The following is a 15491-nucleotide window of genomic DNA, read 5'->3' as shown; positions in this document are numbered from 1 at the left end:
CGCAGAGCAGGCTACCCTGGGTGGGAGTAAGCGGGACTCAGCCCCATGTGGAATGCCGTAGGGGCAGCCAAGGATCAGATGGGGGGTGCACAACATGCCTGCAATGCACTACCCAGGAAAGCTCTGCAGCATGCACCCCCTGCCTCAGCTTCCTTCCCCCACCCCAGCCAGCTCCTGGGACCTAGTGTGCAGGCAGCCCTGCGCGCGCACACACACACACACACACACATGTACACTCATGTCACCAGACACAACCCCCACACACGCCCCTGAACCCCTCAAACATACCTCTGCGTCCTCCCCCACATATAATATACAAGAGTAAGACTATTTTGAGCTATTATGCAGTTGCCTCTAGATACACTGCTCAAGAAACATAAAATCAGGACAAAAATTATTTTTTGAAATAAAATGTAAATATTTAACATAATAGGAAGTAGATGTTTGATTTTAGTATATGATTTGTTTTTTATCTATAATTTGTTAACATTATATCTTCTGAAAGATTTTGTGTGCAGCTCTCGACAGGTCACCTAAACTTAAGTGACCCTCCAGCCAAAATAACTGCCCACCCCTGGGTTAGGTGGAGATTAATTAATATTCTTTTTCATCAATGTGAATCAAGTTTAGCAAACTGTGCAGTACCAGGGAAATAAGCAGAACACTTCTTGCCTGCCCATTAAAACTATTTTAATAGGAAGAGGGGATATAATTGCAATTCTTCAGCTGGGGTAGTATTGTTAATAATGTATAACGCTTTGCTACTCATGCTGTACTTTTTGTCTCTCAACTAGTTAAGCTACATGCATTCTTAATTACATCAACATCATCTCTAATTAAGAGAAAAGCAAATTCTGATAGAATTGTAAGATATATAAAATTGTACATATGCTTGACTTCTTACTCTAATTTTAACTGTCAGAAGCACTGTGCCTAGCATTAAAAAAAATGACATTGTACTACACATTTTGCACTTGTAATCTGCTATGAAAATTAAATTTTACCCTGTTTTTATGCAGTACCAATGAAGGTGTTTTATGGTCCTCAGTACCTTAATTTTGATGTACTTTAATTGGTTCACAATCTTTAATGTACTTATTTATCCTCACAACTGTGAAGTAGGAAATCATCATCATCCTAGTGTTGTAGACAGGGGACTGATGGGCAGAGAAGGGTCAGATTTACAAAGATGGGTAAATGCCTAGAGTTGCAGAAACTACGTTTGATGTCTCATTTGACTATCTCACTGGTTATCCATCTCCATTTTCAGGCACCAAAATAACTTGATAAATCTGATTGCAAAAAACATCTGTGGTTAGAGGTGCACCAATACATCAGTCCAATATTGGATCAGCACCAATGTAAAGAAAATTGATTGTATCGGAAATCGGCCGAATGTGGCTGATAATTTGGCCGATAAATGCCCGTGCGTGTGCGCCGCTGCAGTGCAGCACCCAGGCAGCAAGGAACACAGCCGTGGTGGAAGGGGAGTGGGGAGGGAAGGGGAGCAGATCAATGCCCCATGCAGTGAGGGAGGGAATGGGGCAGGGGCTGGGACAGGTGCTGCCTAGCCAGGGCAGGACAAGGCATAGGACAGAGACACAGGTCATCTAGGAGGCTTGGGGCGGTGAGGGCAGCTCCTGCCACTGCATGGACCCCAGGAGGGCACGGGGAGGCAAGGGGGCATGTGCCCTGGGATCTGTGTGGGGTGCAGGTAGGGTGGGCTGCAACTGTGGGCTTGGGCAAGGGCTGCGCCAGGATCTTCCCAGTGTGTGGGGGGGGTGGGGCTGGGCTGGGGCTGTGCTTGGGGCAGGTAGTAGCGGTGCTTGGGAGAGGAGGTTACGGGGGGCCTACAGCAAAATATGGTGTAGCTGCAGCCTGCCCTGTAGCCCGCCTCCCAGCACTGCCACCACTTGCCCCAAGCACAGCTCATCCTAGCCCTTGCCAGGAAGAGCCCGACGCAATGCCAGCGCCAGCTCCAGCCTGCAGCTCCAGCCCGCAGCTCCAGCCCGCTCTGCGCAGATTTGGGGGGCACATGCCCCCTTCCCCCACCCCATGCCCTCCCGGGCTGGGCAGCACCTACCCCAGCCCCTGGCCCAGCCCCATAGGCCTTGATCTGCCCCTCCCCACTCATGCCCTTTCCTTTCCACCACAACAGACTTACTAGTTGCATGCAGCTGTATCAGAAATCAGATCGGTATAGGCCAATATGCCTCCTTAAAAACTGGCTATCGGTATTGGTGCACCCCTATTCGTAGTAGAGCAGGGAACTGAATCCAGGTCTCCCTGGCCTATCCTTACTCACTGCTATCAGTTCATGCAATTAAGCTCTTTAAGATAATAGTTAAGGTGTTACATCTTCCATGACTATATCCTTGAATAGATGCTGTTTAAACAATCACTTGCAATCATGTAACTGATTAGATAGACATATTACATAATGGTGCCAATTTTATTCCCACCATCTTTGTCCACTTAAGGAGTCTGTGGGACAGTAAACATTTCCAAATGCATCTTTGATTACTTCAAAAACAAATACTTTTTGGAAAGCAAAAGTAATTTTCTGTGATTGTGACGTGTACAAGAAAATGTAGCAAAACAGAATTATAAATCTTGTAATCTAGTGCAGCTAGACCCCCTTGTATGGAAAAGAAGAGAACAGTTAGATGCTAGAAAAAGAATTCTTCATGTCTATGTTGGATACATGAGAATAAATGCAAGACAAAACTATACATGTATGAAGCTGCAGGCTGAGAAGCAACATGTATTTGACTATTGATCAACTATATGAAGATAAGGGAAAAGCTGAAGCCACTTAATTTCTGGCAATTTTTTCAAGAGAAAAATAATTTTTATTGAAGATATTCTATAAACTCTTAGGGCACCTATACATATGCAACGAGACTACTCCGACATGCTTAATCGAGTCTGCTAGAGCATGGTAATTACCGCATCAAATGTATTAGCGTCCCCATGCTAAAAAATGGTGGTGGGGGCAATTTAACTAAAGCTCATTTGACGATACACATGATGCTCTTGGAGCTGCTCTAATTAAAGTGCCCCCTTCACTCCCTGACCACATGTATAAACTCCCTTATAGTTTATCTGATCATTTCCAATCTCACACAACTGTACAACTTGATATAACATCTTCAATATACCTCAGACAGGCAAACCCATAAGAGGGAAATACTGTCTTCACAAAGCAATTCAAAATACAGAACCAAATCCTTGTAACTACTAGCAGGTAAAGCCAGAAAACCCGATAGAACTGTTGCTGTTCTACTGTGCACAAAAACAGTCAAAAGCACAGTAAAACCACTTTATAACAGCACTCCCTGCAAAAGCATAAAAAGGGTGCCTGGCATGAGCAAGGACAGGGATGACAAGATAGCAACTATGGAATGTCACTGACCAAAGCTCCCAGCATACAGACAGGTTGCTACCTTGGACCCCGACAGAGATCCATGGTGCATGGGCCACTTACTCAAGAGTTTGATAAGGCTTGCAAGATTTGGCTCTTAATTAAAATTCAATCTGATCAGATGAAAACCACCAAAAACAAGGTATACCTGGCCACAATAACACTAAAAGCCAATAAGTCTCTAGATGTGTAGCTACTAGATTCTCATTCAATAGGACAAATTCTGTTCACTGATGCACACATGCATCTCCTATTGAAGGCAGTAAGAATAAAGTGATACTTCCTTTTCAAGTGTATTTTTTGCTGAGAAAGTTTAGCAATTGCAAATACATAATAAATTTAACAGGGCTTAAATTGTAGCAATTACACAAACAAAATTTGTATTGACCTCATATACATTTAAAGCTGTGAAAAGCACTGCAAATGAATAAAAATAGCATTTCTCAAAGATGCCACCAAAGTAGCTGGGGCAGCACATCAAATGACATTGGTAAAATACTCTGTGTTATTCTGATGGGGTTTAACACGTACCTGAATACAACAGGAGGCCGACCATTTTTGTGTTTCACAAAGACACCATCAAGACAAGCTCCAACGAATATGTCGCTTCCCTGGCTGTCCTGCAAGTAGTAGCCAGAAATATAGCAAGTACAAGAAAAAAATCTCTTCGGATGCCTGTCCATGTGCGGGGACACTGCTCTAATGCACTGTAATTACAGCACATCGCAGCAGACTCAATTAATCAAGTCTAATTAGTGTGTTCCAGTAGCCCCTGTGTCTCATGTATTCAGCGTCCCCATTCAGCTTTAGTTAAAGCACCCCTGCTGCCATTTTGAAGCGCAGGATGCTGAATACACAAGAAGCTGCAGGCGCTTTAATTTGAGTGGTTCTCAGAGCCGCTGTAATTAAAGTGCACCCCCACCCCAAACCATGTTTCAGGGGTGTAGATTGTAGTCGTGCTGATCTAAGGACATAGGCAGACAAGGTTCTTTGGGCAAATCTGATACCTTTTATTAGACCAACTCAAATAGTTGGAAAAATTCTTCTTTGCAAGTTTTCAGATACCAGGTACCCTTCGTCAGGCTGAGGAAGCATCTGCAATTGGTCTGTGCTCTTCCTGGTTGGAATAGTAAAGCAGCCAGAGGCCAGAACGTATGCAAGAAAGCCAGCCAGTGAAAATGTAAATTGGGGTAGTCAATGGATGAGAGACAGGTTGGGGGTGGGAGGGAAGGGGAATGAATGTTTCTTTCTTGCATATGTACTGGCCTCTGGCTGCTTTACTGTTCCATCCAGGAAGAGCACAGACCAACTGCAGATGCTTCCTCAGCCTGATGAAGGGTACCTGTACCTGAAGCCTTGCGAAGAAAAATTTTTCCAACTATTTGAGTTGGTCTAATAAAAGATATTGGAGGATTTACCCAAAGAATCTTGTCTGCACCCCTACCCACAGAACACGTGTAAGGACACCCTTTGTGAACAAAAGTTACAGAAGCATTAATTATCAACTTGTGCGAGTTCACTGAAATATTCTTACAAAGGCAATGCAAGGAGGTATCTAGATTTAAATCTTTAGTTTAAGATATAACAATCTTTCCTCAACATAATGCACACCTACTGGACCCCATGATACAGCCATTCTATACCTGAATAGTCTCAGTGAAGTCAGTGGGATGGTACAAGTGACTACAAAGTACTAGGCCCAAAAATTTATTTTATATTGCAGTTACCTTTTTCAATGCAAAAAAAACATTAGGAAACAAAAAACATTACAATGATTACCCTTAAGTTAAGGCAGAGTATCAAAGCCACCCTTACCTTTGCAGGGTAGCTCTCTTCACCATAGCCCTCCATTCTCTCCACCTCTTGCATATACAACATTTCTGCATCAGGAGGTGTAAGGCCTCTACAAATAAACACAATGGTTCATTTTAATTCAATGATTTAATTTAAATTTAATGACCCTGTATGTATTCCTCTCAACTACACTCTCAAAGCTGGAAAATCCTGAAGAAAAGCATCCAATAATTGTGAAGTCTTGCTGCTTTATGTGCACCCCATGAGTAGCCCCAAAAAATCCCATCACCTTTGGTCAACCTAGCCAACTTGACCATCTCTCCACCCTACCAAGAAGGAGGTGCTGACTAGAAGGAGCCCAGGTGACTGGGGGGTCTCTGGAGCCCCCTTGTCTGTGCACATCTCTGAGTGGAGTTTCACCCACAAGCTCCTTAGATATGTTCAGGGGGTAGAGGATGCTATTTGGAGTTCTCTTCTCAGTGACATGCCTTGGCACCCTACTTATTAGCCTATCACCTGTACTGCTGGTCCTCTTTTCTCAATTGGTCCTGAAGAATTAGTTGTTGTACATTTAGTGGCCTCCTTCCAGCCACTGAGGGAGGGCTGTAGTTCCTGGTGGGCCCAAACCCACCAACGAATAACACTCTTGACTCGTTTAACATGTTTCTCTCAAGCTTCCCAGCTCTCAATTCCCAATTCTCTCTCATTTCTCTCCACTCCATTCATATACACCACTTAAATTTACCTTCTACCCTGATTCAAACCATTGTCACATCCTTCCTGAAATCCCTCTTTCCCCCCCCATTACTCACCTTCTCAAAATTAAAAATTTGAGTACTTCCATTCAAGGAGCTTCATAATTTTGTCAGCCAGCATTTCAAATATCTCTAGCACCAACACTGTGCTAGGGGTTGCACAATTTGAAAAATAACACACACTTAGTTTTTATAATGTTCTTTCTCTTTTTCTCCAATAATATCAATCTCCTCCACTTCTTTCCCCACTCCCATCTTCACTCCTCTTCCTCTACCAAACTTTATGCACAGAACAATCTCCCAGTCCAGCTATGTCACTTCAAAATCCTCTCATTAAACCCTCCTAAAGAGTTACTGTTTGCGCTACCTCAGAACACCCACAAAACCATATCACACTCTTCCTTCACCACAGCATTAGAGAAGAAATGAGCAAGATCAAATATTACAGGAGAAATGAGCAAGATCAAAAAATTAAAATAAACCCAATAAAGAAAATACATCTAAACCTTTCCTCTGAGGTTTCCAATGCATTATGTTTTATCTGAGTTTGTTACTAATTTGTTCAGTCCTGAGAATATTTCATACATAACAGGTGCACCTACACCTGCGCAGTGAACTAATCTATGCAAACTAATCTATGTGAACTAATTGCAGTGAACTAATCTATTGTGCAGTAAGTCATCACCATGTAACTGTGAGCAGCTGTATGCAGCAACTGCTGCAGTTACATCACCATGTAACTGCAGCAGCTATTGCACTGTTAATTAGGCTAATTGTTAATTGGAGCTCTCCCTGGATGCTGCAGCAGGGCAGAGCAAGGCAGGGAGGCCAAAGCATCCTTGGTCTCAACTGCTCCCACTGGGAGCAAATTTGCTCCCAAACAGAGGCATGTGTAGACCCCTTCCCAGGTACAGTTTACTGCACCTTATTTTAATGCACAGTTACCTTACTGTGTATTAATAGCACCCGCTAAATATTACTGCTCTAACTGTGGTCACTACTTCCTTCCATAACCTGAGATATTAAGTTAAATTAATGGTTTAATAAGCATTATACAAATGGAGACACCATTTTATTTTTGTCCCCCATAAGCAGCATGAAGTACAGTGGTTTCAAAAGGTTTGCAATCAAGGTAGACTCCTAGAGATGTGCTGGCATTCTTTGTTTTCTGGTAAATCTGTGCTTGTGGCAGGTCATGAATCTTATGGAAGCTTGCAGCATAGAACAGAAATATCAGCACTCTCATGCTGTCTAACTCTGACTCACCTGTGACATGGAAGAACGAACTCTCTGTGAGACAGCACACTATCCATTCCTATTTACATATTCCCAGTTAATCATACCTAGATTCTAGTGACCTGGAGACCTGTAGTCTGGATGTGAGGCTGAGATGACACAAAAGGTAGTAATTTCAGTCCCAGTGAGCCAGAATGACCTTCAACCATAGTCACAGTGTAACATATACACTGTACTCATTACCTATATATCTAACCTAATTCAGTATTATCTACATCCTTATGCTTCAAATCTATCTCCTATGTATGCCCTTCCCTTTCTTTATGAGCACATTGATCTTGGTGTTCCTTTTCTTTATGCCTTTTTCACTCCGTTTTTTACCGTCTTGAGCTTTTGAGTTTTCTTAATGTCACATAGCTGAAGTGCTTCAAAATCTCAATATTTTATTACTCTTACCTGTACTTTTGATGCAACAAGGCCACTTTCTGTGTTGCTTCTTCCAGTATGTTTTCCTCTTGTAGCCAACCCTTAAGGTAAATACATTTTGCTTTAATGCAGTATTAGTGGATTTTTAAAGGATAAAATAATTGGTTTATTCCCTAAATAGGACCATGACTTCCACCAGAGCCTGCAGTTAGCTTACTATCAATCAACTACTATGAAAAAATATACCAAAAGTAGCTCCTTTTTCTGAGTCTTTCCCTCCATCTAATGTTTACCATAGATAAATATATGTTTTGCAATCCCTAGTGTTTATTGTGCACGTCAAAGCAGTATGTCCAAATCAAGTCTCTGATAAACACTTTAATTACATCTGCAAATGCAGAGAATCTGTGATTTGTGCTTTGATTAATTTGGGAGCACTAAACTATAGAGAGAACAAAAGGCTGCATTAAAATGCCTCTCAGATCAAGCACTGATATTTGTTGGTATAGTGTTTGCACATTTTTGCGCCTAATGAAGGGGCTCTCCAAATCATTTGCTTTCCTTCAACAGATTCTGAAAAGAAGTACTTACCACAGGAAACAAGGCAAATCTTTGTAGAAACTCCTGAGATTCATATTGATCATAGTCTCCAAAGTCAGCTAAAAAATGAAAGAGAACAGATAGGATTCAAGTATAGTATTAACTGGAATGAACAGACTAACCTGATTATAAGATGCCCCCCCAATTATCAGATTCTATATATGGAAAATTTATAAATTTGTTACAAATTTTCCAGGCATAGAATCCAATTACTGGATGTCTGCTTTGAATTTGTCCCCTTCTCACTGCTATAGCAGGGAAAAGAAATCTAGGGAATCAGATAGCTCTTTGCTTTTTGCCCCCCTGCTAATTTTTCCCCCGACAGCCCCTTCCCCCTCCCTCAGACCCTGCTTTCCCTGAGCACATGGAAGTCAGGAGAAAATTTGAAAACAGTAACTTTGAAATTAAACATGACTGTAGCAATTTGCATACAGTACCCACAGACTTAGTTCATCCAGGATGATGCATGTTACCTTTTTTTTGGGAAACAGCTGCAGGTTTTAGCACGATTGTTTCGTAAACACACTTTTGAGCATAAATATATATATAGATATATAGATATAGATATAGATATGTTTTGTTTCAAGGGCCAAATCAGTTCCAGATCCCATTGGGCAAAACCCAATAGTCAAGTTCCAAAACTATTGACTGAGCAGAGCTCAATCATCAAGTCTGGGTGGCTCTACCACTGGGCAAGCAGTCTCCCCTCCCCCCGACCCATCAGTCTAGGGCTCCAGATATTCCCCAAATCCACAGCAGCATCCTACAGGCAGGTGCTAGGCCCAGAAGCCTTGGGGTTCAGATGCCCCCAGTCTTGTTTGCTCCTAGCCAAAAGGCTGAGCAGCAAGACAAAGGGAAAGCACATGCACCATGCCCCCACTGCATGTGTGCATAGGAGGACAAGTACACAGTGCAGTTATTGTAAAGGGAATGAGAATGCTGCAACTGTAAACATGTGGTTTGAGCTACTGAATGAGCCATATTGGTTTTGAGACAGATTCGTAGAGGGGGGTATGTCTGTATACACATACACCTACACACCTTTATATAAGTTATATGTGTATATACACACCTGAGGGGGGGGTTATTTATATATTTACATACACACACACACACATATATACATACATATGCACACACACACCAGCCTTTATATATTTTATATCAGCATTTTCTTGACCTCTTGGGCTAAAATCAAGTGATCAGCTGAAAGCCTGATCAATACCTTAAGGGCAGAGGAGTGTGTCAGGGTATAAGGAGTGGAGAAGGGAAATCCAAAGCTCAAAATAATGGCAGTAGTGGCAAGTAACCAGGAAGTGGAAAGTAGAATGAAGAGCAGAAAACAAAGTCTAGAGACATATGGAGAGTGGACAAAGGTGGAGAAGCAGAGAAAAAAAGTGAAGATGATAATAGGAGCAACAGCAGAAGTAGCAGCAACAACAGAGGCAGTGGCAAAGAAGGTGATGGGGAGATGAACAAGGCCAGATGGAAGACAGGAGCAGAGGAGAATGTGAGATAGAGTGGGAACAGCAGGAAAAGATATGTCAGATGAGAGGTAGAAAACAACAGGAACATGACAGAATACCAGCCCACTGGGAGTGGCACAGCAGGAAGACACAGAAGATGTACCAAGAGATGTCAGGGAAGATTGGAGACTGTGGATAAAAGCAATATCAACCCGTGATGGGATGTAGACAGGATCAATGACGGACAGATATGAGTTAATAGAAATGGTACTGTTTGAGATACTGGAAGTGCACTTGGAACATCTCACCAGCCTGATTGCTTTCCAAAACAGGCAGACTTGGGAGCTAACTTACTGAAACAATGAGAAGTATGAATATTTTTGGAAGAAACATGCAGAGGAATGTGGGAGGGAGGAATTAAGAAGGATAAAGTTTATAACAGGGGAAAAGTCAAGGGAACAAGTGATTACAGTAAGAATGTAAATGGATTTATTAGAGGCAGAAGACAGAAAGATGGATGGAATTGTATGTGCAAAGAATAATGTGTGTAGAGAAGACATGGGACAAATATAGTATTTGGATGTGGTCTTGGAGGGCACAAGTTGTGTAGAGAGCAAATGAGTGGAGCCCAGGTGGGGTTCAGCACCTCCCGTCTGCAATCCAGCTGCAGCCCCACTGGGGTTTTCTAATATACCATGGGCAACCAAAGTAATGCAGCAAGGATGGCCACCTGAAGGGCACCTGCACACTGCTCCCCCATGGTGTGCTACAGATGTGAAGGTAAGGAGCAGAGAGCTGCAGAGTGCCAGGAGTCCCTAAAATGCACGAGCTGTGGGGCGGAGGGACACCTATTCCACAGGTGTCTCAAGCCTCTATACAAGCAAGGTCAGACCCTCTGAGGAACAGCATGAATCAGAAAGGGACAGTGGGGGAGAAGAGAAGGGTGAGAGTGAAGTAGAAATGGTGAAGGAGATCCCATAGGAGGGAGGAGAGGAGAAGGAGGAGTGCGTGATATCTGTAACTGAGGCAGCTCAAGAAAAAACAGAAGAAAAGGAAGGGGAGTGGGAAAGAGCCCAGACAGGGGTGTGGAGGGGAGGAAGGTGGAGAAAGAAATCAAACAAGCAGAAGAAATGGAGGTAGAACAAATAAAAGAGCCTAGGAGTCAGGGAAGAAAAGGAAAGGAAGAAAACACAAGGGAAGAAAATCAGGAAAAAGAAACCTTAAAATGGGGGGAATGAAACAGAGAGCCAGAGAGCCACTTCCCACAGTTAATTTCTCCGGGCTCCAGCCCGGGGGGGGGGGGGGGGGGGGGCTGGAGGCAGGAAGCGGCAGGGAGGTGGGGAAACAGCAACTTTCCTGAAAGCAAACGCAGTCAAGCAGCTTGCAAAAGTGACAGGCATGAAGGTGGCGGGGGGAAGGGGGGGAAAAGGGGGGGGGGGGGGGTGGGAGGGAGGAGTCAATCATGCTGAGCAGCAGTGCTGGGAAACCTTAAAAGGGACAGGCGCACTCTTTTTAAAACAAGCACAACAGCACTGATTATAGAATCTATTAATGTCTGGAGCATACTAACAAGGAAGAGACAGCAACAGGTTGAACTAATGTTAAAAAAGTAAGGAAAGATATAATATGCCTACAAGAATGTGGGATACCAAGGGAAAGGGAGTATAAGTGCTTTGAGAAAAGGTGGAGATTGGGACCATCCTGGTGGTGAGGGACAAAAGAAAACAAAGTGGCTGGAGTGGCAATACGAGTCAAGAATCCAAAGGTGAAAGCAAAGCAGATGGAAGACATCATCAGTGGCAGACTGCAGCAAATGACACTATCAGTCAGAGGAGCAGAATTAGAAGTTTTCAACATATATGCAACACCAGAGTTTGGAGTGGGGCGGGGAGGAGGAAGGGTGTGTTTAAAAAGCTAGCAGTTTATGTGGTAGGAGGGAGACTGAGCATAATAGTGGGGAACTTCAATTGCATAATAGAAGCAGGTGACAGAACAGGGGAAGGGAGAGACAGAACTTTAGAGAGTTCATCCAGATTGTTAGCAAATATAATAAAAGCAGAGGTTGCTTGTACACACCATGGGGTTTTAATTCGGTTTAGTTCTCTCTAAATTGAACTGGTGGTTTTTTAAAAACAGTTTCAATTTAGGGAGAATTAAACTGATCTAAACCCCTATGGCATGTACACAAGGGTGGGGGCCTGTTCCTTACTTGCCTCTTCAGCGGGGGTGGGGGTGGTGGGGGTGAGCTGCTGACATGCCAAATAGTCCCTGAGCTGCATGGGGGCCCTCCAGGCAGCACCCACCCACCTTGCACCCAGTCCAGGCAGTCCCAGGGGGCACCACAGCCATGGAGGGAAGCACTGCTCCCCCCACCCCCCCGCAGCCACAGAGGTAAACACCAGGCCCCCGCACAGCTCAGGCAGGCAGGCTCCGGGGAGAAAAAAAAGAAAAAGATCAGGCTCACCACTTTTTTTTTCTCTTCAGTGGAGGCTTCCTGAATGGGCTGCTGCCGGGTCTTGCAGCCCCCGAGCTGTGCGGGGCTCACCAAACCCCAGGCACATCGGCTTCCAGCACCCTGTGCACTGCTGTACTTTGTTAGGTAGCAAACTAAAACACCTCAGAGATGTTTTATCTTGCTACGTACCAAAGTCATTTAAAGCAGAATATGCTGCTGAACACACAAACAGCACCGCCATTAAAGTGGTGCAAAAGGGCATTTAAGCTGCTTTAAAGGCCAATTCTGTGGCATGTACAAAGGCCCAGATTCACTGAGAGATGTGTGGGCAGGGGAGAAAGTTTTTGCTAGAACTGACCCTAGAGGAAAAAAACAATCAAGAACTGACTTTGTGTTTGTATCAAAACTAATAGCGATAAGGAAGAAAAAAACTGTAGCTGTGGCATTTAGTGATAACCAGATGCTGAGGATGGAATTGAGTCTTGGTAAGAGCTCTGTAAGATGAAGAGGAATTTGGAAGTTAAATGTGCAACGGCTACAAGATGAAGGGATACATCAAGTGCACATGTGACAGTATGAGGGGTGGAGAACACTGAAGAAATACCAGAGAATGGTGGATGATGGTGAAGAAAAGGACAGGAAAATTCTTCAAGAAGGAAGGTTGAAGAACTGTGGGGAAAAGAATGAAAGAGCTGGGAGAACTACAAAGAAAGATGCAGGAGCTGCTAAAGGAAGCCACAGAAGGAAGTCAGGTATGAAAACCTAGAAGAAACAAGGCAAGAGATAGAAATCTGGTTTAAAAAAAAGAAGAGAGAGAAAATATTTTTAGCACAAACACCCTGGGCGGGAGAAAACAAAGAGTGGTCCTGATACTTTTCAGCTAGAGTTAAGACAGCAAAAGGAGAGCTAAAAGCAGTGCAGGAAAGTGGTATCTGGGTGGAAAAGTAGGAGGTGGTGTTGGAGGCAATGAAGAGATTTTATGAATAGCTATATCAGAAGAAGTTGCAGCAAGGGAGGTTTAAGTTGTATATTAGGAAAAGGTTTCTCACTAGGAGGGTGGTGAAGCACTGGAACAGGTTATCTAGAGAGGTGGTAGAATCTCCGTTTTTGGAGGTTTTTAAGGTCTGGCTTGACAAAGCCCTGGCTGGGATGATATGGGGGTTGGACTAGATGACCTTCTAAGGTCCCTTCCAACCCTAATTTTCTGTGATTCTAAGGAAACAGACAGGAAGAAGATGAAGGTTTTGCTGGAAGAGATTGAAGAGAAAGTAAAGGAGGAGGAAGCAAAGAAGATGGAAGACAAGATAAGCTTAAAGGAAGTGGAGAAATGCTTAAAAATGGAGGTTTAAAAATCTTTAAAAGAGGGAATTCACCAAGAGCAGATGGATTACCTATGGAATTTTACAAGAAGTTTTGGGCATGGGTAGAGAGGGATATAGTGGGAGTGTTCAAGGAAATAACAAAAACAGGAAAGGCAAGGAAAAATGTTACAAGTGGTATTGTGATCTTACTCTTCAAGAAAGGGGAGAAGGAACTTCTCAAAAACTGGAGACCAATTACAGATTGACAACAAATTAATGGTCAAGACTGGTTTTGAGGATGAGGAAAAACCTCCAGAAGATAATACACGAAAACCAAGTATGCACAGTACCGAAATGATCAGAGCGATGAGAGATATATTGTCCCACATCCAAGAGAGGAAAATAAACACAGTTATAGCAAACCTAGTTTTAGAAAAAACTTGACAGAGTGGATCATGATTACATATTCAAAGTGCTGGGAAAAACGAGGTTCCCATAAAAATGTACATGTTGGGAAAAGTTACTGTAAGAGATGTGGAGAGTCAAGTCCTAATTAATGGGCATCTAAGCAAGACTTTTAAAATCCATACAGGGGTGAGACAAGGATGCCTTTCTGTTGCCACTACTATTTGTGGGCGGCATAAAACCGTTAGCATGAAGAATAAGAAAAGATAAGGTCATAAGTGCAGTAAAGATACCAGGATGGGGAGAGGTAAAATGCATACATGGAAGATATAAAGGTAAGACAGACTTTCAGTGGAAAAGGTGCCAAAGCATACATCAGCATACATCAGAGTATGGAGCATGGAGAAGCAACAGGGGCTAAACTATAGATAAAAAAGCACCATAACAGGAGTGGGAAACTGAAGGGACTTAGAAAAGGTGGGCCTTCAAATAAGAGAGAGAGAAATCAGAGTGCTAGGGATCCCAATGGATACAGCTAAAAGATGAACATGCTGACCTAGTAAGGATGGTTGTAAGAAATACCTTGCCGGTGAGAAAGGTGCAACACAGATGGAGCTTGATGAGCTCATCAAGGTGCCAACGGGAGAGGTGTGGGGAAGAAGCAGCAGTGGGACATACGTTTTGGGACCGTACACATGCACAGGGGGCATGGGAAATGGTCCTGCACTTTTTGAGTATCATCTGTTGCTAGTGGAGGAGACGGTAGGAAAAAGGACCCGACACACTTGTTTCACTGAACCAACAGAGAGGACTGATGGGAGGAGTGGAGATTAATAGAGGCAATGATTTTTCGTGGGGTCCTGTATGAAGAAAGAGTTCTGTAAGGGTTTTTTGTGGAAAGTTGATTATGTTGTTTAAAGGTTTAATGTATATAGTTGTATGTTTTTGGATATACGGTTGTTTTTGCGATATGAAGTTTTGGTAAAACATGGGTGCTCAATATGTGAAGCTTTGTAGGTGTAAGGTGATAAGTGTGTTGTTAATAAAATTTGTAAAAGATAAGGTTCCCACCATCATGTTTGGCCCAGTGGAGGGTGTCGGCACTTGCTCCAGCCTGTCCAAGTGCTGGCCTCGTATTGTAATGCCTCTGGGCCTGGTGCTCGTTCCCTCCTGGGGGAGCAACTACCCGTTTTGGTTTTGGTTTTTTAAGTCACACAAACAAAAAAAGGTTCCCATCAGCATATTTGCCCATGTGGGCCATGTGTTTTATCGTCACACTCAGTGTTGACTGCATTTAATCAACTCATAGTTGGTTTCCATTGCTCAGCACATGCTGCTTTTGGCAGCAGTTTAATGATAGGCAAAGTATTTAGTGTGATTTCCTTCAGTGCAATTAGAAGATGAGAGGCTTTTTGCCCCATGCTAACTGGGAGGAAAAACTTCATCTTGGAATCAAGTTAAAACAGTGTTTGTGACAAAGACATTTAGCAAAACATGAAAAATATGATCTCTCTATAACAAAACTTTATCACAGCAGACATTTGTTTGAAAGGGATGATACTGTACAAAAAGCAGGGAGCTTTTACAAGGAAAACACTTAAATCATGTGTTCTTTTATTCCTCTTTCCC

At 43.1% G+C, this 15491-nt stretch overlaps 1 protein-coding gene across 7 annotated transcripts in view; it reads right to left on the bottom strand.

Moving 5' to 3' along the window:
• The window catches only part of PTPN21 (protein tyrosine phosphatase, non-receptor type 21), a 66532-nt gene that overhangs the window by 18533 nt on the left and 32508 nt on the right, over positions 1–15491 (bottom strand). For 6 of the 7 annotated variants that reach the window (XR_003096238.1, XM_025215548.1, XM_025215551.1 and 3 more), the window contains 4 exons: positions 8227–8294; positions 7666–7736; positions 5240–5327; positions 3956–4044 (listed from right to left, as the gene is read on the bottom strand). Coding sequence is in view for 5 of the 7 variants with exons in the window: in XM_025215548.1 (XP_025071333.1) it covers positions 3956–4044; positions 5240–5327; positions 7666–7736; positions 8227–8294 (316 nt within the window). In the remaining 2 variants the exon portion in view is untranslated. Of the gene's footprint in view, positions 1–1051; positions 1158–3955; positions 4045–5239; positions 5328–7665; positions 7737–8226; positions 8295–15491 lie in introns of those variants that run through there. The other variant, XM_025215552.1, reaches the window with a different exon arrangement.

This window comes from Alligator sinensis, unplaced genomic scaffold, assembly GCF_000455745.1.
Source record: "Alligator sinensis unplaced genomic scaffold, ASM45574v1 scaffold1141_1, whole genome shotgun sequence".
NCBI lineage: Eukaryota > Metazoa > Chordata > Crocodylia > Alligatoridae > Alligator > Alligator sinensis.
The sequence above is the reverse complement of the archived record's forward strand: the minus strand, read 5'-3'. Positions and strand labels throughout refer to the sequence as shown.